The sequence below is a fragment of the Puma concolor genome, chromosome A1, assembly GCF_028749965.1.
Source record: "Puma concolor isolate L17-30 chromosome A1, mPumCon1.1.hap2, whole genome shotgun sequence".
Classification (NCBI taxonomy): Eukaryota; Metazoa; Chordata; class Mammalia; order Carnivora; family Felidae; genus Puma; species Puma concolor.
In genome coordinates, this window is record NC_141667.1 from 125,109,791 (window position 1) to 125,134,659 (window position 24,869).

Genomic DNA, 24,869 nt, shown 5'->3' on the forward strand with positions numbered 1-24,869 from the left:
TCTCTGCATCAAGATGAAACTGAAATTGAATCTTAAAATTTAATAAAGGCACCTATCTAGACAGATAACTTACTGTGGCAGAAAAAAATACCCCAATATAACATGCTGTTTTTTGTTTAACAGTTGGCTTTGTAACTATACAGTAATTTCTTTGGCCTTTTATCTTAAAAGAAACAGTATTCAGATCCATCTTATATATCATACAGTAAATTACATGTTACTGGGAATGAAAATAGGGCTAGGACAAAACCCAAAATCAAGGAATCTTTCTATTTACTGACAAACTTCTTCTCTGTAGAAAGATCAACAGAGAAATAAACTATCTATTTAGAAATTTAGGAAAAAGAATAAAAAAGAAACTTTTACAGTTAAGATAGATTTCTTTCCTTTTTCTTTTAAAGTAGACTCCATGACCAACATGGGGCTTGAATTCATGACCCTGAGGTTGAGCGTTGCATACTCCACCAAATGAGCCAGCCAGGCACTCTGAGAATACTCAACTTCTAAAAAGATTTTATATTCTAACTTTCCTTGAAATCTAAAAAAACATTAAAATAAAGATCTTATGGGAGCCAACTATGGATTTTACTGAACAGTTCTCAATTGAAAAAGTTTATTTGATGCTATATGCTTCTCTTGTTTATAGGTATATAACAAAACTAGTATTTTTAAAGATAAGAGGTTATAAACAATTTTGACATCCTGAAAGTTTCCTAAGCACTTCTCTTCTTAGTTCAAAGAGTCCCATAACCTTATACCAATTAATTTAAGTAAGGTTTAATTCTCTATGGACTTTTAAATACATTTCCTACTACTATCTAAACATTTCTGGGGTGTAGGGGTACCTCAGTGGGTTAAGCGTTTAAGACCTTGGCTCAGGTAACGATCTCATGGTTACTGAGTTTGAGCCCCACATTAGGCTCTGTGCTGACAGCTCAGAGCCTGGAGCTTGCTTCGGATTCTGTGTCTCCCTCTCTCTCTGCCCCTCCACCACTCACTCCGTTTCTCTCTCTCAAAAATAAACATTAAAAAAAAAAAAATCTTGGGGCGCCTGGGTGGCGCAGTCGGTTAAGCGTCCGACTTCAGCCAGGTCACGATCTTGCGGTCCGTGAGTTCGAGCCCCGCGTCGGGCTCTGGGCTGATGGCTCAGAGCCTGGAGCCTGTTTCCGATTCTGTGTCTCCCTCTCTCTCTGCCCCTCCCCCGTTCATGCTCTGTCTCTCTCTGTCCCAAAAATAAATAAACGTTGAAAAAAAAAAATTAAAAAAAAAAAAATCTTTAAACACTTCAATTTAACTAGAAAAATTACCACCCCTCACTTTTAACCATTTGATAATGCCTTTTAAAATGTATAGTCATTTATTTGTTTGAGAGAGAGGGCACAAGTGAGCAAAGGGCAGAAAGAGGGAGGAAGGAAGGGAAAGGGGGAGAGAGAGAACCCCACAGGGGGAGGGGAGGGAGAGACAGAGAGAAGTGGGACTCACCTGAAGCAGGTCACCTGATGCGGGGCTCAAACTCACGAATCTTAAGATCATGATCATGACCTGGGCCGAAGTCAGATGCTTAACTGACTGAGACACCCAGGTGCCCACATAATGTATGGGTTTTTAAAATTATTTCTTCAATCCATACACACATGTAAAAATAAGGATACTGTAATGTTCAACACATGAGAACTTACAAACTTCATCAATATCCAGAGAAAGGAAAATTATCCCTAAAACATGCTTAATTAGGAGACCAATTTACCTGCTGACCTCTAAGAACATGGAGATGAACATGACAGATACCGTCCTCATTTGAATTTTCATTCACTACCATTTGATAACTCTTTTTGAGATCCAGATTAGCAGCACATTTCTTGCCAACAATCATTACAAGTGCAAAAAGACTTTCATCATCACCTTCTACTACAGAAATGTGGGATGTATGTTTCTTGGATGTCCCCAGAAAATATTCTAGTGCTTGAGGGTCTTATCAACTCTATAGTTAATGTTTCATACAACTTACTTGGTATTTATTAAGCTGAAATATCCCAATGACTAAAGTGGGATTTTCTTCTAAATGTCAGTCTACATAGATGGCTATTTTCTAAGTTTGTAAAGAATTCTAGATGTCCCTCACTTCAATAATCGGTCTACCAAAAACTGATAGAGATTTTTATGCTGCGTATGTTGAAAACTAACCATCTCATGTGTAAGCATAATGACATAAGTTTCCGTAAGAATCCTAACAGTTATTCCATAACCTGTTTATGTTCTTGCTGATACGAGTAGGGACAAAATGCAGAATTCAGGTTTTCTAAGGTTTGTGGGGCTTTTTTTCAGTTTATTTATTTATTTTGAGAGTGAGAACGAGTGGGGAAGTGAGAGGGGCAGAAAGAATTCCAAGCAGGCTCCACATTGCTAGTGCAGAGTCATGCAGGGCTCGAGCCCATGAACCACAAGATCATGACCTGGGCCAAAATCAAGAGCCTAACGCCCATCCAGGTGGGCCACCCAGGCATCCCTCAGGTTTTCTAAGTTTTGTGTTTTGTTTTTGTTTTTTTAATTTTTAAAAACTTTATTTATTTATTTTGAGAGAAAGAGTGAGAACCCCAAGCAGGCTCCACACTGTCAGTGCAGAGCCTGACACGGGGCTTGAACTCAAGAACCGTGAGATCATGACCTGAGCTGAAATCGAGAGTCGCATGCTTAACCAACTAGGCCACCTAGGTGCCACTCAGGTTCCCTATGTTTTAACATCCTTTGATGTTTTTTCATTATTATGTTCTTAGGTAAGTTTAAGTAAGTCTTTCAACTTCTCCAGACCAGAGTTTTACAACTATAAAACAAAGAAGTTAAACCATAACAGAAATTTACACAGCATAGGGGCAAATGGGTGGCTCAGTCCACGGAGCATCTGACTCTTGATTTTGGATCAGGTGGTGATCCCAGGATCATGGGATCAAGCCCCACGATGGGCTCCCTGCTGAGCATGGAGCCTGCTTAAGATTCTCACTCTCTCTACCTCTGCCCCTCACCCTGACTCATACACGCTCACTCTCTCTTTAAAATAAGAATTTTTTAAAAATTAGTTTTAAAAGGCTAGACCTCAGTTTACTTTAACCTAACCTTACAAAAGCACAGTTATGGTTTTAAAATACATCAATAGGGGGTCCTGGATGGCTCAGTTAAGTGTCTGACTTCAGCCCAGGTCATGATCTCACAGCTTGTGAGTTCAGGTCCCACATTGCGCTCTCTGCTGTCAGTGCAAAGTCGGCTTCAGATCCTCTGTCTCCCTCTCTCTCTGCCCCTCGCCTACTCTATCTCTCTCAGAAATAAATTTAAAAAAAAAAAAAAATTTTTTTTAATGTTTATTTTTGAGACAGAGAGAGACAGAGCACGAACAGGGGAGGGTCAGAGAGAGAGGGAGACACAGAATCTGAAACAGGCTCCGGGCTCCGAGCTGTCAGCACAGAGCGCGATGCAGGGCTCGAACTCACGGACCGTGAGATCATGACCTGGGCCGACCGAAGTCAGACGCTCAACCAGAGCCACCCAGGCACCCCAGAAATAAAATATTTTTTAAAAAACCACATCAACACTAAACACTTCCAATTTAAAAAATTAGTGTTCACATGCTGGTTCCTTAGAATGAAAAAATATTTTTTATTCCCCAGGGACATCCTTTTTCCTCCAAGCTGCTACATTACTCATTAAATGTACTATATAAATCTAGTATCAAATATAGTACTGTATAGTAATATTTTATGTTCAATTTTTTTTCCCTGTAACTATCAAAAGTTAACTTCCATATACCTTCACCTCTACCCCTTGAATGCTTGATTACAAATTCCTTAAGTGAAAGACAAGATATATCCTATTCTTTACTCTGTTTCCCAGAGCCTGGAATGTAAGAGGCACTCAAATGCATGAATGAATGGATGAATGCCTAGTACAGTACCACGGAGAACTGGTACTTGAACACTTGCAAATGTGAAGATAAACAAAAGCACATCAACTTCCCAGAGAAGCCTAGTCATTTGGCTTAGTCACTGACAGTGTCAGGAAACAGTCCACAGTAATATGCAAAAGATACTGAACTACTGAATTTGAATGGAACAGGTATTTTGGAGTCAGTCTGAATTATACACAAAAACAAGAAGTTTAAGTATTTCAGCAGCTACCACATAGATGGAAATGTTCTATTATAATTAAAGACAACATTCTTTGTTCATATTGAAGATCAAGAACTTTTTCTAGACTTTATTTTCCTATATGAACTACCATTTACTCATTTCAAAACTTAAGGGGCGCCTGGGTGGCGCAGTCGGTTAAGCGTCCGACTTCAGCCAGGTCACGATCTCGCGGTCCGGGAGTTCAATCCCCACGTCAGGCTCTGGGCTGATGGCTCGGAGCCTGGAGCCTGTTTCCGATTCTGTGTCTCCCTCTCTCTCTGCCCCTCCCCCGTTCATGCTCTGTCTCTGTCCCAAAAAAAAAAAAAAAAAACAAAAAAAACAAAACAAAACAAAAAATGTTAAAAAAAAAAAAAAAAAAAGAAACTTCCTCTTGACTTTGCCTCCCCCTACTCTATCGTATATAACCAGTCCCTCTTCACAACCCCAGGGCAGCTCTTTCTGCCCTCGGGTCCTGTCCCTGTGTTCTAATAAAATCACCTTTAAAAAAAAAAAAACAAAAACTTAAAAAAAATTTTTTTTCCAACCAGTCCAAGATTCTAGGAACAGTCTGCCAGAATACTCTGCACACCTGCCTCATGCACCTTCAGGCTTCACTTAAATGTTGTCCTTGGAGAGGTGATTCCAGGAAGCCCCCCATTTCCATTCAATTTCTTATTAAATACTACAACGGAGAAGCACAAGCTGCTTTAATAACCCAGTCTAGTTCATATTTATCTCTGTGATTATTTAATGTCTCTCAACATTAAATGAAAGATAGGGACCTGACCTCCATCCAGCCTTTCTGCACAATGCCTGGTCCATGGGAAGCACCAAGTATCTGTTGAAGAATAGTTACAATTACAGAGTAATTTTAAGTAGCTGGAGAAAGAGAATACCATTTTTCTTTGATTGTAAGATACTTTAAATATATATAATATAATATAATATAATATAATATAATATAATATAATATAATATAAATATATATTTTATATATATATCTGAAATCAAATTGCATATTACAATCAATGGCATGTCAGCTTAACTGGTAGTATGTTTTCTGTCTTAGTACATACAATAATGGTATACATCTTTCAAATGATGACATCTTAGATTCAACAAAGTACTTGGAAAGGCAGTAATATCCTCTGACAGTGTAGCCATCGGATCCTATACCTAGCAAAGTTTAGAATTTTGGCAATCAGGGCCAAAGTAGAAGATGACTTAATAAAAGACAGAGTTAGTTAGGACAGGGAAAGCACAACTCTTCTAGAAGACTACTTACGTAGTAAGCAGGGGGACAAAACATTAGGGAGGTACACATGGTATCAAAAGCAAAAGAAGTAAACAGCTATGATTTCCTAACAACTCCTGGAGCTGACGAACAGTGGTAGCAAGGTTGTCAGGGCAGGCTAGACTTTATACAGGGAATCTATCAGTGTTTGAAATTCCCTCTCCTTTCAGTTACTGAAGCAGTGGTCAATGCTCTTCAATCCTCTATGTCCAAAATGAGGGTGGCCCATAGCCAGATAGATAACAGTCTATGAGCTAACAGACAGCTGAAGCACGTATGCCAAAATATTCCACCACTCACTAAGCTCCAAAGAAAATCCTGAAATGTCAGGAAAAGCCCCCTTCCTAGCATTAGGTAACCAGAATCTTGTATGCTTCACCAGCTGATTCCACCTCATTTGACAACTACATACTAACTAGAAACCTAAAGAATTTATTTTGTCAAAGGTCACTGCCACACTCTTCCATAACAATAATCATGTACCACAGTCCCAAGCTAGAGAAAACAGGGAAATTAATTAATATTAATTATCTTGGTGTATTTCTTTTCAAAAAACATTTTTTTTAATCTTTATTTTTGAGAGAGAGAGAGAGAGAGAGAGACAAAGTACAAGTGGGGGAGGAACAGAGAGGGAGATACAGAATCTGAAGCAGGCTCCAGGCTCTGAGCTGTCAGCACAGAGACTGACACAGGGCTCGAACTCATGAACCGTGAGTTCATGACCTGAGCTGAAGTCGGACACTTAACTGACTGAGCCACCCAGGTGCCCCTATCTTGGTATATGTCTGTGCTATTTCAAATGGCAGGACAACAGGGATCTCAAAGAGGTAAAAATGACATTCTATTTCCCATTATACCCTGTAAAGCTATGCTCCATCCCCTAAAAAACTCACATGTACTATTTTTAGTAAGTAGTATACGATTAAGTTTTGGTTCTCAGATGTTTTGAAATATATAAAAACTGTTACTTAGAACTGTAAATCCTTGAAATTTTTTTTTTTTAATTTTTTTTTTCAACGTTTTTTATTTTATTTTTTGGGACAGAGAGAGACAGAGCATGAACGGGGGAGGGGCAGAGAGAGAGGGAGACACAGAATCGGAAACAGGCTCCAGGCTCCGAGCCATCAGCCCAGAGCCCGACGCGGGGCTCGAACTCACGGACCGCGAGATCGCGACCTGGCTGAAGTCGGACGCTTAACCGACTGCGCCACCCAGGCGCCCCTAAATTTAAGAGTATTACTTCTCAATGACTTTACTCTTCAATACCAAAGCATAGTCAGTTTCTGTTTAACCAGTTCTCCAACACTAACCTCAGGAGTTCAAAATGAATAATCTGTCCAGTTAAATCAGTCTTCCTAAAGACTGACAATCTCTGTAACATAGGTAACAAACGTCAACTAAGCCATTAAGTTTTACTATGTTAGAAGACTGGCTACATATTCGCAAAGCTCTCTCATGTGATGATTAAGGCACAGAAAATACAATTCAAATTAAAAACAAACCGAAAAACCAAAACCCAAACCAAGTCTCAAGTCTGCAATTATATTTTATAACAGTTATTCAGAATACTAACTTGACCGAATGAGTTTTTTGTGTCTCCCTGGAACACTCCAACCTTCAAAACTAGACACTAGACAATATTAACAAAAATGTGAATAGGTACATCTGAAGAAATGTCTTTTCAAAATTACATTTTATGTAAGCTAAGAGACAGGAGCTCTTTGTCCACATTGAAATCACTTGAGATGCCATCCAGTCAAGTATCTTTTACACCATAATAGAAGCATTTATTAGTGTCTTGGGGAAGATATTATAGAACTATGACAAGAAAAATGAAGTTTCTGTTTTCCTATGATGAAATTCACACTCGAGAAGAATTTCCACTTTATCAGGATCAAGGGTTGAGAAAGGACCCAACAAAACTCAAATCTATAGGGGCACCTGGGTGGCTCCATTGGTTAAGCCTCCAACAGTCAGTTCAGGTCATGATCTCATGGTTCGTGAGTTCGAGCCCCACATCGGTCTCTCTGCTGTCAGTTCAAGAGCCCACTTCAGATCCTCTGTCTCCCTTTCTGCCCCTCCCCCACTCTTTTGCACGTGTACTCACGCTCTCAAAAATAAAATAAATATTAAAAAAATTTTCAAATCTATAGTTAGGCTGGGGAAAGGTTTATGAACAATGAATATCACCTGTTTTAAAAACATTTTATACCTTAATATTAAGAACAAAGTATAACTCTCAGAGCCAGTATTTTTTTTTAATTTTTTTTTAAGGTTTATTAATTTTTCAGAGACAGAGACAGAGCATGAGTGGGGGAGGGGCAGAGAGAGAGGGAGACACAGAATCTGAAACAGGCTCCAGGCTCTGAGCTGTCAGCACAGAGCCCAAGGCGGGGCCCGAACCCATGGATGACAAGATCATGACCTGAGGTGAAGTCAGACGCTCAACCGACTGAACCACCCAGGTGCCCCTCAAAGCCAGTTTTTAATATGGCATAACTGACCTATTAACCTACAGGGAATGTTTAACCCATATAATCATTACAGTGGGGCTACTGAGGATTCGGGAACATTTTTGAGATTAACAAAGAGGAGGTGGCAAGCAGAGAATCAGTTCTTTGGTATGACAATAGGGAAAGTATGAAAATATTACCCATCAAATAAAAAAAATACAACCTCCTCAGCCTCAAGCTTCTCTCTTTTTTTTTAAGTTTTTATTTAAATTCCAGTTAGTTAACATACAGTGTAATAATAGCTTCAGGTGTGTCCTCAAGTTTCTTAATACATGTGTGCTATTGGGGCGCCTGGGTGGCTCAGTCGGTTGGCCATCCGGCTTCGGCTCAGGTCATGATCTCGCGGTCCGTGAGTTCGAGCCCTGCGTCGGGCTCTGTGCTGACACCTCAGGGCCTGGAGCCTGTTTCGGATTCTGTGTCTCCCTCTCTCTCTGACCCTCCCCCGTTCATGCTCTGCCTCTCCCTGTCTCAAAAATAAATAAATGTTAAAAAAAAAATACATGTGTGCTCAAGATCATGAGTTAAGTCGGAGTCTCGGTAGGAACAAATCTGGTAGTATGAAATTCTTTCTTCCTGTAACTCAAATTTTATCCAACAATTTCCAGAACACACAGGCAACCAAGAAGAGAACCACCTCTTTGATTTTTAATTTTTTAAAGTCTTACAGGAAAAATTTAAAGAATATAAGGTGAAAAACACAAAAGGGCCCAGTAATTACATTTTAATGCTACAAGAAATAATTTAATTCCAGTACATACAGAGCTTTTTAGAAATTACATACTAGTGGGGTGCCTGGGTGGCTCAGTCAATCAATCAACCGACTCTTGGTTTCAGCTCAGATCATGATCTCACGATTCATGAGTTAGAGCCCCAGGTAAAACTCTGAGCGTACAGTACAGAGGCTGCATGGGATCCTCTCTCTTTCTCTCTGCCCCTCCCCTGCTCGTGCTCTATCTCTCTCTCAAAATGAATACATAAATGTTAAGAAAAAAAAAAAGGAAATTATATACTAGTATCTTTTATCTTTTTAATTCATTCCCCTTAGTTTCCCAGCACTAGGTTACACAGAGCAACTTGGGAGAGTGGGAGGATGGAGGAAATGATGAGGAGATGTTGGTCACAGTATTTCAAGTTATAAGATGGACAAGTTGTGGAGATCTAATGTATGGTAAGGTGATTACATTTAGTAATACTGTATGATATACTTGAAATTTCCTAAGACAGTGTATCTTAAATGTTCTCATCACAAAAAAGAAATGGTACTTATGTGGCATGTGGAGGTGGTTAGCCAATACAATGGCAGTAATCATTCTGCAATATGTTAAGTGTATCAAATCGTCACTATATAGCTGAAACTTACACAATGTTATAGGGTGCCTCGGTAGCTCAGATGGATAAGGCTCTGACTCTTGATTTTCTTGATTTACGCTCAGGCCAAGATCTCATGGTTCATGGGATCGAGCCCCACATCAGGCTCCGCACTGCCAGCACGGAGCCTGCTTAGGATTCTCACCCTCTCTCTTGCTTGCTGGCACTCTCTCTCTCAAAAAGTAAATTAACTTAAAAACAGTATTAAATGTCAATTACATCTCAATAAAGCTGGAGAAAAAAGAAAAAATAAAGCAATTTAGGACGTTACTCTGACAGGAAAAAACCAGGCCCCAAATAAATGGCTACCTTTTTCTGCAAAACAATCATATTTTTAGGTTTCACTCCAACAAACCTTTTCCCTTCCCATCTACTCCTTCTCTCTTCCTTCCTCCTACTGATTGGCTAAACAAATCTTCAGAAAAACTTTTTTGAATTCACATTTGGAAAAATGTTAATTTAATATCACTCAACCATAAGAATTGTTTTTAATGAATCCAAAACCACAAAATTCTACGAAATTAAATTCTTAACACATGGCCTTATCCAAGAAATAAACACATTATTAAGCAGCATTTACTGTAATTTCTCCTGCAGTAAATAATCTCCAAACATGGCTATCAACAATTTCTCCCTCCCTATAAGAACACACTACTCTTCTTATCAAGAAATCATCTATTAACTACCCTATGACCCAGCAATTGCACTACTAGGCATTTATCCAAGGGACACAGGTGTGCTGTTTCGAAGGGACACATGCACCCCATGTTTATAGCAGCACTATCAAAAATAGCCAAAGTATGAAAAGAGCCCAAATGTCCATTGATGGATGAATGGATAAAGAAGATGTAGTATATATATATACAATGGAGTAATACTCGGCAATCAAAAAGAATGAAATCTTGCCATTTGCAGCTACGTGGATGGAATGGATGGAACTGGAGAGTATTATGCTAAGTGAAATTAGTCAGAGAAAGACAAAAATCATTATGACTTCACTCATATCAGGACTTTAAGAGACAAAACAGATGAACATAAGGGAAGGGAAACAAAAATAATATAAACACAGGGAGGGGGACAAAACAGAAGAGACTCATAAATATGGAGAACAAACTGAGGGTTGCCGGAGGGGATGTGGGAGGGGGGATGGGCTAAAATGGGTAAGGGGCACTAAGGAATCTACTCCTGAAATCATAATTGCACTATATGCTAATTTGGATATAAATTTTAAAAAATAAAAAATAAAACAAGTTAAAAAAAAAAAAGAAAGAAATCATCTATTTCCCTTCCTCTAGAATGCTGGCTAGCTATCTATCTTGGTTGACCAAAAAAATAGACCAATTGCAATACTGTGTCAGTTTTAAGTCTATTATTTAAGAGTCCTGACAGCTTTCCTTCTTTTGCTCTGAGCCACCACATAGAAGTCCAGGCCATCTTGCTGGAAAGACCCTTTGAGGGCTGACGATATACATTTCAGCCAACAGTGAGCATCAAGTCCCCAGACCTGTAGGGGAAGTCTTGAACCTTCTAACTCTGGTGATAGAGGACTATGAGCACAAAAATGGCCCTAGCTGACAAAACAGGAAGCAAAACTGTCTGGTCAATCCACAGAATCCCGAGAAATAATAAGTCATTGTTTTAAGGCACTAAGCTTTGGAGTCATCTTTTACACACCAAAGCTAACTGATAAATACCCCTATATAGTCTCTAAAGAGAATAGGACTCTGAATAATAGATCCTTGCAAAAATTATTACCATAGCAGTTTCTCAGCAAGAACAATCACAAATTTCTATTTCTGCTAAATACTAAAAAACAAAACAAAAAACAAAAACCTCAACAATCCACAACTGCCTTGCTACTGAAAGCTACTTGGTTAAGAGAAATATTTTTAATATTTTAAAATATTGTTAAGAGTGGGAAGATAAAAGTAGTTTACTTTAAGTGATCCACTTTCCTCCAGATCTGACATCCTTATATACTGTCCAGAGTCCTTTACAACACCAAACAATAATTAATCTTGGTAGGTATAAATATTCATCTAAAGCCTTCAATGAGGTAAATAATAAGCTAGCCATCTTAGCTAAATATAGAATATAGCTGTTTTTAAATGTTATATATTGATCTAGAAGAAAACTATAAACTATTTTTAGAATATTATAAGTGTCCAATACTTTTATCTGCTACATAAAAATGATTAGATCTATTGTACTCTATGACTTTTGAAGTACCTGTTCCTTTAGAGTTACAACTCCTAGAAACATGAATTTTGGTCTAATAATTATAGCATGTGTTTAGAAAGATATATAGGAAGAACCAAAGTATCTCAAATTTCCAGGCAAAGTGACAGATTCCACATGTAACTTTTACTCTCTCCAAAATCCTATTAAAATGAGAGTCAACAGATTTTTTTTTAATTTTAATTCCAGTGTAGTTAACATAGTGTTATATTTGTTTCAGGTGTACAATATAGTGATTCAACAATTCCATACATTACTCAGTGCTCATCAACGTAAGTGTATTCTTAATCCCCTTCACCTGTTCACTTACCCACCTACCCATCTCCTCTCTGGTAACTTACCATGTTTGTTCTCTATATTTAAGGAGTCAACAGATTTTTTTTTCTTAAGGCTTAAACCTAGGAGCACAAAAGAATGGTGGACAGAACAAAAGCAATAAAATTTTGGGAAGATAAAAAACAAGAACAACGAGTGTTAGTGACTTAGCAGTCCCAAGAAGGTAAATCCTAATTTATGGGAAAAAGTCAAGGAATCAAATTTATAAAGGCTCACAAGTTGATGGTACAAGCAACTTCTGGAAGCAGCGTTACAAACAGCACTGTTTTCAAGTCTGTTTAAGGAGACGAAGATACAATTAGCAGTATCTAGAGAGTGGGGGACAGTATATAGGACAAGGGATATATTTTACTCAACAAATAAGTATAATAAAAGGAAGACAACTATATATTAACAAAGACTTAGAAGACATCAACCAAATGCAATTAGTTGAATTTGTTTTAATTTAAAAAAATCAAATGTAAAAGATACTTAAAATCTCATTTGAAAGAGAAAAATTTTAAACCTGACATTTGATATCACAATATTGTTCATATTCTACATGTAACAACTACAGAAGTGCCTGGGTGGCTCAGTCAGTGGAGCATGCCACTCTTGATGTGGGGGGTTGTGAATCTGAACCCCATGATTACTTAAAATATCTTTTTTTTAATTTTTAAAAATATTTACTTATTTTTAAGAGAGAGAGAGAAAATGCACGCAGTGGGTATACAGAGACAGAGGATACAAAGTGGGCTCTGCACTGAGAGCAGAGAGCACGATGTGGGGCTTGAACTCACGAACTGTGAGATCATGACATGAGCCAAGCCAGATGCTTAACTGAGTCACCCAGGAGCCCCAAGAGGTTACTTACTTACTTATTTATTTATTTTGAGGGGGGGGAGGGAGGGAGAAGAGGCAGAGAAAGAGGGGGAGAGGGGGAGGGAGGGAGAGGGAGAGGGAGAAAGGGGAGGGGGAGGGGGAGGGAGAGAGAGAGAGAGAGAGAGACAGAGAGAGAGAGACAGAGAAAGAGAAAGGGGGGAGAGAGAGAGAGAGAGAGAGAGAGAGAGAGATATCCAAGTAGGCTGCACACTGTCAGCACAGAGCCCAACACAGGATCGAACTGACGAACTGTGAGATCATTACCTCAGCTGAAACCAAGAGCCAGATGCTCAACCAATTGAGAGACCCAGGTGCCCCAAAGTAAAATCTTAATAATAATAATAATAAAAAAGATGTGATAACTGTACCATGCACATGATTTTTAAAGAATTCTCGTCTTAGGGTTTTTCAAACTGGGCAATACTGACATTTTGGGCTGGATAATTCTTTGCTGTTGGGAGCTATCCTATGCATTGCAGAATGTTTAACAACTCCCTAGCCTCTACCTACTAGATAAGAGTAGCACCTACTACTAGCCTCCCAGTTGTGACAAACAAAAATGTCTACAAACAATGCCCAATGTCACTTAGTGGGCAAAATCGCCCAGAGCTAAAAACCACTGTCTTATCTCTTAGTAATATATTCTGAATTACTGACAAATAAAATGATGTGATATTTGGGATTGGCTTCAAAATAATCCAATGAGGGTGGAAGGGGTAATTAAGAAATGACACAAAATGACAGGTGAAGGGGTACTTGGAAATTTATTACAGAATGTTCAATGTTTGTGTATATTTGAAAACTGCACTGGTTTATTAGACATCTGTTTAGTGCTTTTCTCTGTAGTGTGTTATACTCATATTGAGGGAAATTTTATTTTATTTTTATGTTTTTAATGTTTGTTTTTGAGAGAGAGAGAGACAGAGGCAGAGCATGAGTGGGGGAGAGGCAGAGAGAGAGGGAGAATGTAAAGCAGACTCTAGGCTCCGAGCTGTCAGCACAGAGCCCAACACTGAGCTTGAACTCACCAACTGTGAGATCATGACCTAAACCGAAGTCTGACACTTAACCGAATGAGCCACCCAGACACCCACATAATGAGGGAAATTTTAAAAGAAAAAGTTAATTAGAAAGTTTTGTATCTCGTTAGTTGGGTGTCACAAAGGTTGGAAATCAATGTGGCAATATCTTACAAGGAAAGGCTCACAATCTATGACCAAACAACTCTACTAACTATAAAGAGAAACCCTCACCTACGTGTACCAAGAAACACGTATGGGAATGTTGATGCTTCAGTGTCCCTAGCAATACAAAACTTGGAAAAAATGTCTATTACAGGGTAATAAATTTTAAAAACTACATTGTTGGTATTTGTTGAAAATGCTTGTCATTTAAAATGTATACTTTTCCAAAAAAAAAAAAAAAAAAAGTATACTTTTCCATCACTTCTTAGGGCCTTTTGGGTAAGATCAAGTGTAAAATGTATACTTTTCCAGGAGTGCCTGGGTGGCTCAGTAGGTTAAGTGGGTAGCTTGGTCAGTTAAGTGTCCAACTCTTGGGGCGCCTGGGTGGCGCAGTCGGTTAAGCGTCCGACTTCAGCCAGGTCACGATCTCGCGGTCCGGGAGTTCGAGCCCCGCGTCGGGCTCTGGGCTGATGGCTCAGAGCCTGGAGCCTATTTCCGATTCTGTGTCTCCCTCTCTCTCTGCCCCTCGCCCGTTCATGCTCTGTCTCTCTCTGTCCCAAAAATAAATAAACGTTGAAAAAAAAAAATTAAAAAAAAAAAAAAGTGTCCAACTCTTGATCTCGGCTCATGACTCAGGGTTCTTGGGATTGAGCCCCATGTCAGGCTCTGCACTGACAGTATGAACACTGTTTGGGATTCTCTCTCTCTGCCCCTCTCCCCACTGCTTGCACTCTCTCTCTCAAAATAAATAAAGTTTAAAAATAACTTTAAAACTTAAAACTAATAAAAGTATGTCTAGATCACTTCTTTGACTCTGGACTCCTTCAGTGAATGCCTCCCCACTCAAGCCACAAGTCAGAGGTTTATTTTCTGGAAAGGATAAAACAGAAGGTCTTAAGACTGACACAGTCAAAGGCATGGATGATGTACAGAAAACAGGAAGATTAAGTGAACATTTACATACAAACTTTGTTCCTGGCGATTCTGAGAAAACTGGAAGCCAGGCCTGTACTGTCTAGGCGGGAGATTACAAGATCCTCAGAAAAACGTGCCCAGTACAAAACAAGGAGCTTTACAATTCACTGATATAAATGGTTCATCTAGAGAAATAGCCTAGCCAGCAAACTGTAAACTGAATTCTACAGTTGCTGAACTTCATCCCTGTATGCTTAGACCTTTTCATCAGTTTTCTAGTACCCCACTCTTAATATAAATAACTGACAATAAAGAAATCAGCCATCTGAGGATTCATCTTCAACATCAACTTTAGATAAAGACGAAGGGGTGCCTGGGTGGTTCAGTCAGTTGAGCGTCCGACTTCAACTTGGGTCATGATCTCAGTTCAAGGGTTCGAATCCCTCATCAGGCTCTTCGCTGGCAACACAAAGACTGCTTGGGATCCTCTCTCTCTGCCCCTCCCCCACTCACACTGTCTCAGTCTTTCTCAAAACAAATAAACTTAAAAAAAAAAGGGACTAGAGACAACAATATCCCATCCATCAGGAAGGCTAATATTATTACAATTTTTTAAATGTTTATTTATTTTTGAGAGAGAGACAGCGTGAGGAGGGTGAGGTGCAGGGCAGGGGAGAGTGGGGGGCAGAGGATCCAAAGCCAGGTCTGCACAGACAGTTGAGAACCCAAGAGCCCAATACAGGTCTCAAACTGGAGAACTGTGAGATCATGACCTGAACGAAAGTCAGGCACTCAACAGACTGAGCCACCCAGGAGCCCCTCAGAAAGGCTATTACCAGAACCCAAACAAAAAAACAAAAACAGAAAGTAGCAACTTTTGGTCAAGATAAGCTAGAACCCTTGTGAGTGGGAGTGTAAAATGGTACAGTCACTGTGGAAAACAGTATGGCAGTTCCTCCAACAATTAAAAATAGAATTACCATAATTACACATGATCTAACAATTCCAGTTCTAGGTATAAACCTTAAATAACTGAAAGCACAGTCTTGAAGAGTTATCTGTATACCCATGTTCATGGCAGCATTACTCAGAATAGCTAAAACAACCCAAGAATCCATCACCAGATGAATGAATAGGCAAAATGTGGTATATATGTACAATGAAGCATTATTTGGCCTTGAAAAGGAAGGATATTCTGACAACATGGATGAACTTTAAGAACATTAAGCTAAAGTGAAAGAAATAAGTCACACAAAGATAAATACTGTAGGATTCCAATTATATAAGAAACCTAGTTGGGGCGCCTGGGTGGCTCAGTCGGTTAAGCGTCCGACTTTGGCTCAGGTCATGACCTCACGGTTTTTGAGCTCGAGCCCCTCGTCGGGCTCTGTGCTGACAGCTCAGAGCCTGGAGCCTGCTTCCAATTCTGTGTCTCCCTCTCTCTCTCCCCCTCCCTTGCTCATGCTCTGTCTCTCAAAAATAAATAAAACATTAAAAAAAAAAAAAAAGAAACCTACTCAAAAATAAGAGAGACAAAAAAGTAGAATGATGGTTGCCAGGGGCTGGGGAGACAGAGGATGGGGTGTTATTGTTTAATAGCAACAGAGTTTCAGTTGTGAAAAGTGAGAAGACTTCTAGAAATGGATGGTGGTAATGGTTGTACAACAATATGAATGTACTTAATACCAGTGAAATGTCTATGTTAAAATAGCTTAGATGGAAGGTTTTATGTATATGTAATTAAAAGAAAAAAATAAAAAAAACAGATCAAAGATCTAAATGTAAGAGCTAAAACTATAAAACCCTTAAAAAGAAACATAAATGTACATCTTTGTATCCTTGGATTGAGCAACACTTTCTTAGATATGACACCAAAAGCACAAAACTCTGCATATCACTTATCTGATAATGGTTTAGTATACAGAATATACAAAGACTTCTTCTCAACAATAAAGAACCCAACTTAAAAATGGGCAAAGGAGGGGCAAATGGGTGGCTCAGTCGATTAAGCATCTGACTTCAGCTCAGGTCATGATCTTGCAGTTCATGAGTTCGAGCCCCGCATACGGCTCTGCGCTGACAGCTTGGAGCCTGGAGCCTGCTTTGGATTCTGTGTCTCCCTCTCTCTCTGCCCCTCCCCTGTTTGCTCTCTGTCTCTCTCAAAAATAAACAAACATTAAAAAAATATTTATTGGGGCGCCTGGGTGGCTCAGTCGGTTAAGCGTCCGACTTCAGCTCAGGTCACGATCTCACGGTCCATGAGTCAGTGACTTCGAGCCCCGCGTTGGGCTCTGGGCTGATGGCTCAGAGCCTGGAGCCTGCTTCCAATTCTGTGTCTGCCTCTCTCTCTGCCCCTCCCCCGTTCATGCTCTGTCTCTCTCTGTCTCAAAAATAAATAAACGTTAAAAAAAATTTTTTTTTTTAAATTTATTAATAAAAATGGGCAAAGGAAAAAACAAACAACAAACTTCCTTTAACAACAACAACAACAACAACAGGGGCACCTGTGGCTTAGTCTGTTAAGCATCCAACTTCAGCTCAGGTCATGATCTCTAGGTTTGTGGGTCTGAGTCCCGTGTCAGGCTCTGTGCTGACAGGTCACAGCCTGGAGCCTGCTTCAGATTCTGTGTCTCCCTCTTTCTCTCCCCCTCCCCCAGTTGCGCTCTGTCTCTCTCAAAAATAAACATTAAAAAAATAAGTAAATAAAAATGGGCAAAGGATACACCTTTCTCCAAAGAGGATGTATATATATGGCCAATGAGCACATGAAGAGATGCTCAATATCATTCAGTAATTAAGAGAAATGTAAATTACAACCACAATCATGTATCACTTGACACCTACTAGGAAAGCTATCATCAAAATAATAAAGTAACAAGTGTTGATGACCATATGTAGAAACTAGAACATGCATACATTGCTGGTGGGAATGTAAAATAGTGCAGCCTGTTTACAAACAGTCTGGCGATTCCTCAAAAAATAAACATCCAATTACCACATGACCCAGCAATTCCACTCCAACAGGAATGAAAATTAATGTTCACAGAAAAACTGCAAAGTATTTGAAAAATACTGTTCAAGCAACATTATTCTTAACAGGTTAAAAAAAAATGGAAACAATCCAAATGCCCATCATCTGGTAAATGGAAAAAGAAAATGTTAGCTACCCATACAACAGAATATTATTCAGTCACAAAAAGGAATTCTAAGTACTGATATGTACTGTAACTTGCATATAGCTTGAAAACACTGTTAAACAAAATGAGCCAGACACAAAAGGTCACATGTTGTATGATTCCATTTATATAAAATGTCCAGAATAGGCAAATCCATATAGGTAGAAGGTGTGTGGAGGGAAGAGGCAGAGAGCAGTCCAGGAAGTCCAACATCCGGTAATAGTTAAGAAAAAAGGGAGAACAGAGAAAAATGAAGTTAATGAATCCATGAACAAAATGATTCAATAAAATTTTTCAAAACTTGAGGACATGGGGATAAAGAAGATGGAGTTATTACTCAGCCATCAAAACGAATGAAACCTTACCATTTGCAATGACGTGGAGATAGAATGTATTATGCTAAGTGAAATAAGTCAGTCCGAGAAAGAAAAATACCGTATGATTTCACTCATACATGGAATTTAAGAAACAAAACATGAAAATATGGGAGGGGGGTAAAAAAAGAAAGAGAAGGAAACAAACCATAAGAGACTCTTGAGAACAGAGAACAAACTGAGGGCTAATGAAGGGAGACGAATGGGGGATGGATATTAAGGAAGGCACTTGTTGGGGCACCTTGGTGTTTCAGAGGGTTAAGGGTTTGACTTCGGCTCAGGCCATGATCTCCCAGTTCGTGAGTGTGAGCCCACCATGGGGCTCTCTGCTGTCAGGGCAGAGCCCACTTCAGAGCCTCTGTCTCCCTCCCTCTCTCTGCCCCTCCTCCCTCGTACTTCCTCTCTCAAAAATAAACAAACGTTAAAAAAAAAGGGAGAGGAAGGGCGTTTGTTAGGATGAGCACTGGGTTTGTATGTAAGTGATGAACCACTGAATTCTCCTGAAACTAATACTGCACTGTATGTTAACTAGAGCTTAAATATAATTTGGAAAAGAAAACAAAATAAAACAAACAGGACGTGAATTTCTGGCTCAAAAAGACCAACTGAATGTTGAGCAAAATAAATGAAAACTGACCTACAACACCACTTGTCATGAAATATCACATGTGAGACAAAGAAAACCTGGGGGTGCCTGGGTGGCTCAGTCGGTTAAGCGTCCGACTTTGGCTCAGGTCATGATCTCGCAGTCCGTGAGTTTGAGCCCTACGTCGGGCTCTGTGCTGACAGCTCAAAGCCTGGAGCCTGTTTCAGATTCTGTGTCTCCCTCTCTCTGACCCTACCCTGTTCATGCTCTGTCTCTCCCTGTCTCAAAAATAAATAAAAAATGTAAAAAAAAAAAAAAAAAAAAAAAAAGAAAGAAAGAAAACCTGCAAGCTTCCAGAAAGAAAACTGGTCACATATACAGGATCAAAAAATCAGAGCAGTTTTGGACTTAACAGCAATCCTGGAAGCTAAAAGACAATGAATATACTACCACATAAGTAAAAAGAGTGCCACAGTAGTGGCCCTACTTCAGGCTCTAAAATTACAGATCAAGTCAAGTTTACTATCCCAGCTAAGAAACAAATAGCTCCTCTCCAAATGCCAATAAACACTGTTAGCTTCGGGTTGTTCCTTGAAGTCTGAACAATTTTTTAACCTTGTATTATGTTGCATGTGACCTCATTCAATTCAATTTCCACATCAAGTTACAGATTCAACAAAGAGGAATGGAAAGAATATAATGGAAAAAAAATAACTGCATAAGCATGTTTTGGGATTGTACTGTAAGGTAAACAGACTTTCTTCATTCAAGATTTGTCCCACAGTAATGAAAATAAAGGGTATAAATATTTCTCGTTTTTTTTTTAATATTTCTCTTTTCAAAAAGAATTCAAATTTCAGGGGCACTTGGATGGCTCAGTCAGTTAAGCATTTGACTTCACCCCAGGTCATGATCTCACAGTTCATGAGTTTGAGCCCTACATCGGGCTCTGTGCTGACAGTTCAGAGCCTGGAGCCTGCTTCAGGTTCTGTGTCTCCCTCTCTCTCTGCCCCTACCCAGCTCATGTGCACGCACATATTTTCTCTCTCTTTCTCTCTCTCAAAGATAAATAAACATTAAACAATTTTTTCAAATTCTTGTTTTAAACCAATTTAGTCAGTGTTTTAAACACTTGGGAAATGCTTTCAAATCAATCTCATAAAAGATATACTAAATATCATGGTAATTCACAGATTTTAAAAACAGCTCACAAATTATGTATGACATAGTGCCGGTATGTTCAATAATTTCAAAGTGGATTTTACTATTTCTAGTCAACAAAAGTGAAGCGCAATGCTTAAAGATACAAATAATCTGGTCTACTACTAAACTCAGTGAGGATATAGTATTGCTTTAATGCAATTAAGTCAAGTGTGGGGGGGGCTCCACAAGCAATTCCCATCACCTACAACAACACACCTTTATGACAACATGAATATTTCTAAATATGCAAAGATGCCAAACTTTAAAAAGAGAAGCTATTGAGGTGCCTGGCTGGCTCAGTCAATGGAGTGTGCTACTCTTGATCTTGGGAGTCGTGAGTTTAAGCCCCAACTTGGGCAGAGAGTTTACTTAATAAGAAAAAAAAAAAAAAAAAACACAAAAAAAAAAAACTAAAAAAAAGACAAGCTATTGCTAACAAAACTTTAACACTAGAGCTAAATTAGGTAGTTCTGAATGTTAAATTGCATGTAAGTACATAGGTGTTGGTCATATCAGTGTCTAAATCCTTTTGTATTCATAAACTATTTCATAATAAAAGATAAGTTTCAGAACTTTAATTACAGTTGTTTCCAACTATTTCTAAGAATGGAGACTAGCTTATAAGGTTACTAATCAAAATTATCTCAGAATATAACACTAACTTAAAACCATGGTCTTCGTTTACTCCAAGAATGGCTGTAGAAAAGGCCATATTCTCCATAATACGTTGGGCTCTTCCCTTTCCAAACAGGACCTGGCACAATGGCTACCACAAAGAAGGGTGTTAAGAAGAAGGGCTGGGGGCGCCTGGGTGGCGCAGTCGGTTAAGCGTCCGGCTTCAGCCAGGTCACGATCTCGCGGTCCATGAGTTCGAGCCCCGCGTCAGGCTCTGGGCTGATGGCTCAGAGCCTGGAGCCTGTTTCCGATTCTGTGTCTCCCTCTCTCTCTGCCCCTCCCCCGTTCATGCTCTGTCTCTCTCTGTCCCAAAAATAAATAAACGTTGAAAAAAAAAAATTTTTTTTTAAAAAATAAAAAAAAAAATAAAAAAAAAAAAAAGAAGAAGGGCTGTTCTCCCACCAATGAGGTAGTGACCAGAGAATATACATTAACATTCAAAAGCACATCCATGCTGTAAGTTTCAAGAAGTGTGCCCCTTGGCACTCAAAGACTTCCAGAAATTTGCCACAAAGGCAATGGAAACTCCAGATGTGTGCACTGACACCTGGCTGAACGAAGCTGTCTGGCCAAAGGAATAAGGAATGTTCTATACCTTACATGTGCAGTTGTCCAGAAAAAGGAGGATGAAGATTCACCAAACAAGTTCTATACACTGGTTACCTAAGTACCTATCACCATTTTCAAAAACTTATAGACAGTTAATGTGGATGAGAACTAAGTGCTGATTATCAAATAAAGGTTTAAAACTGAAGAGAAAGGAAGGGAGAGAGGTAAAAGAAAAGAACGAGCCATATTCCATAACTGGAAAAAGTGCTATATGGTTACAATTACTGGGGTGAACTTCCTGTATCTGCTTTAAGTAATGTTCTATATGACTAGCACTATTACTTTAAACAGTTTTTATCTAAATATGTATGTCAAATAAAAAGTCCTTTATTTTACTTTGTTTTTTAAAAATTCTGAGAAAATCTATAATGGGATGTACATGACCCAGTGCAAGATGTCCAAGTCAGGAAAATTAAGGGCAACTCCTGGGGAGGGAAAGCAAGAATGGTATCTATGCAGGTGCACCCAGCATTGGGAGGTTGATTATACTGGAAAATTGATGAAATGAGTACATTTATTAAGAGTAACAGGCTTCTCACTGTCAGAAAAGAAATGGTTATACTGGAAAGAAGAAATATAGGGTGAACCCTATGGCATTCGACTGGAATTAGAGGTACCAATGTGAACTCATGTTTTTTTTTTAATATATACAGAGAAAACTAAATATACATGGAAATGTGTGTACTGCGTGTGTCCATGTGTCTGTATATACATATACATATTCCCTAGCTACATCCACTGATTATACTGAGAAAGCTCGGAAGCAGTGAGATTTCAAGAGCAATGAGCATACCTAGCATCCAAATATTGATTTCTAAATACCATTTTCCAGTAAACAGAACTAGGAAGCCTTGGAAAAATAGATGATTACACAGCTAGAGCAGGGTTAAAAAAAAAACAAAAACAAAAACCAGAGATATATTATGCTGCCAAAACAAACTAAATGCTCAAAGAATGATGAGGGAAAAACAGAACAACTGAGAATTAAAATAAATTATAATAAATTACTATAATCTACCTGAATAAAATAGTTTGAAATCATGAGTCCAAATATAAGTTTAAAAATAAGTTAATACTTTTGCATGACAGTGTGGTACCCAGGGTCCAAAACAGCTCCCAATGATCCTTGACTCCTAGTATTTAAACCCTTTAGTTCTCGCCCCTACACTATACCAGGTGTGGTCTATGAAACCAACAGAATATCGCAAAGTGATAGCATGTCCATGTCGCTTGGGAGATTTGGTTATAAAAGATACTGTAGCTGCTCGCTCTAGCTCTCTCTGGGGGCACTCTAAGGGAAGCCATGTCTTAAGCATACTCAGGCAGCCCTATGGAGAGATTTAAGCAGGGAGGAAATTAATCCTTTAGTCCAATAACCCACAAGGAACTGAGTTCTGTCAACAACCATGGGAATGAGCTTAGAAGAGGATTCTCCAGTCTTCAGGGAACTGCAGCTCCAGGCAATAGCTTGGCAGCAACCTCAAAAAAGACTCTGAGCCAGAATCACCTAGCTATAAGCCATTCTCAGATTTCTGATCTTCAGATACTATGGGATAATAAATGTTTAAGTAGCTAAGACTTGGGGTACTTTCTTTTGTGACAACAAATAAATAACACAAATAAGATAAGTACATATTCTCAAAATGTCTCCTAATAAAATACTTATTCAATCATAAAGGGAAAAAGAGTTGGCTGTATAGTAAGGAACCGTGGTAGACATTACCTTAATCAAGCAATAGAAGTGAAAATTCTCAGTAATGGGTCAATTTGAAATTGCATACCACCTGATAGGATGCAATGAAAAGAATCCCACCAAAATCACATACCATTTGACAGGGTACAAAGACAGTAACACAGCATTGCTTCTGACATTCCTACCACGTATCCACAACCTAACCTAAAAGTTGGTGTGTGTGTGTGTGTGTGTGTTTTAAATAGGCTCAATGCCAAATGTGGGGCTTGAACTCACAACCCTGGGATCAAGAGCCACATGCTCTACCAACTGAGCTAGGAAGGCACTCCATCCATGACCTAAATCTGATCGTACGAGAATAAACCCAAACTGAGGAACACTCTGCAAAATAACTGGTCTCTAATGTTTTAAAAGTGTCAAGGTCACGAAGCCAAGAAGAGACTAAGGAATTAAACAAGAGTATACACAGATAATAAAATGCAATGAGTAACTCTGGACTGGATCCTTTTTCTAAACACATTATTGGAACAACTGGCAAAACCTGAATGGGGTCTGAGGATTACATGGCAGTAAGATCTCAATGGAAATTTCCTAATTTTGAAGGCTGTATTAGGATTATGTGGCAGAATGTCCTTGTTTATAAGAAATACACATTGAAGTATTTGGGGGTGATGAGACATCATGTTAACAACTTATTAAATGGTTAAAGAATAAAATGTTCTAGGTATTGTATTTGCAACTTTCTAACTGTAGCAGTTAAGTCACAATGATTATATTAAAGCCTACCTTTTAAAAATGTAGTCTGTTTTTCCTTTCTATTCACCCTCCACAGGTCTGCAGGGTAAATGACACTACCCTCATTCTATAAACAAGGAAGCTGAGGCTAAAAAAAATCAGCGAAGTAACCTTGCCTAAGGCCACAGAGCTAGCACAGGATTCAACAGATATATTATTCCAAAATCCCACTACTTTTTTCACCATATCACTTGCTGTCATTATTCGCTCAATATTGTTGACAAAAACTGAAGGCCTACTATGCATCAGATACTGGAAATATAATGAAGAAGACAAGGACTTTGCCCAGGAAAGCTCAGTCCAGAGGGGAAGAACAATCAATCATGTCTACATACTAAAAAATAGTTCTATAGTGGAACCCTACTGCCTGCATGCCTGGAGCACACAGGCACACAGAAAAGCCATTTCTATTGGGTCTCCAAGGATAAATAAAGAATTCAGGAGGAGGGGGTGGGGTGAGAAGACATTCACTGTATAAGGAAACACACAAAGACTAAAGGAAAATGTTTCTGAAAAGGATCAATTAGAACTGTTTCAATTACAGTAGTATTTCTCACAAAACACTAGTCTGTATTCTAGGAATGAAACATAAAGGTGACGATATTTTTTGCCCTAAATTTTATCTACTTTTAATACATGTTTTTAAGAATATTACATATTTCTGCAGGTTTAAAGCCATAATTTGCCTGAAGAAACGAGAACACAAAACAAATGATGTCCATCTGTGTTGTGATGCACAAACAGCACTTACTCAAGGATATTATTGTCTATCTGACTCCACTATCTACCACTATCTATCTAATTTCTTGTCGTAATTCAATATATATTTGAGATTTAATCAAAGCATACTGTTTATTAAGTATTTCTACAATACTAACCCATTCCCCATAGA

General features: G+C 38.8%; 1 protein-coding gene across 2 annotated transcripts in view; it reads right to left on the reverse strand.

Moving 5' to 3' along the window:
* Positions 1 to 24,869, reverse strand: part of UBE2D2 (ubiquitin conjugating enzyme E2 D2) — a 56,639-nt gene that overhangs the window by 24,415 nt on the left and 7,355 nt on the right. The window contains exon 1 of one of the 2 annotated variants that reach the window (XM_086702829.1): positions 4,945 to 4,965. The exons of the other annotated variant lie outside the window; for it this stretch is intronic. Within the exon in view, the coding sequence (XP_086558955.1) occupies positions 4,945 to 4,950 (6 nt within the window). The 5' untranslated portion in view covers positions 4,951 to 4,965. Of the gene's footprint in view, positions 1 to 4,944; positions 4,966 to 24,869 lie in introns of those variants that run through there. 2 annotated transcript variants of the gene reach the window in all.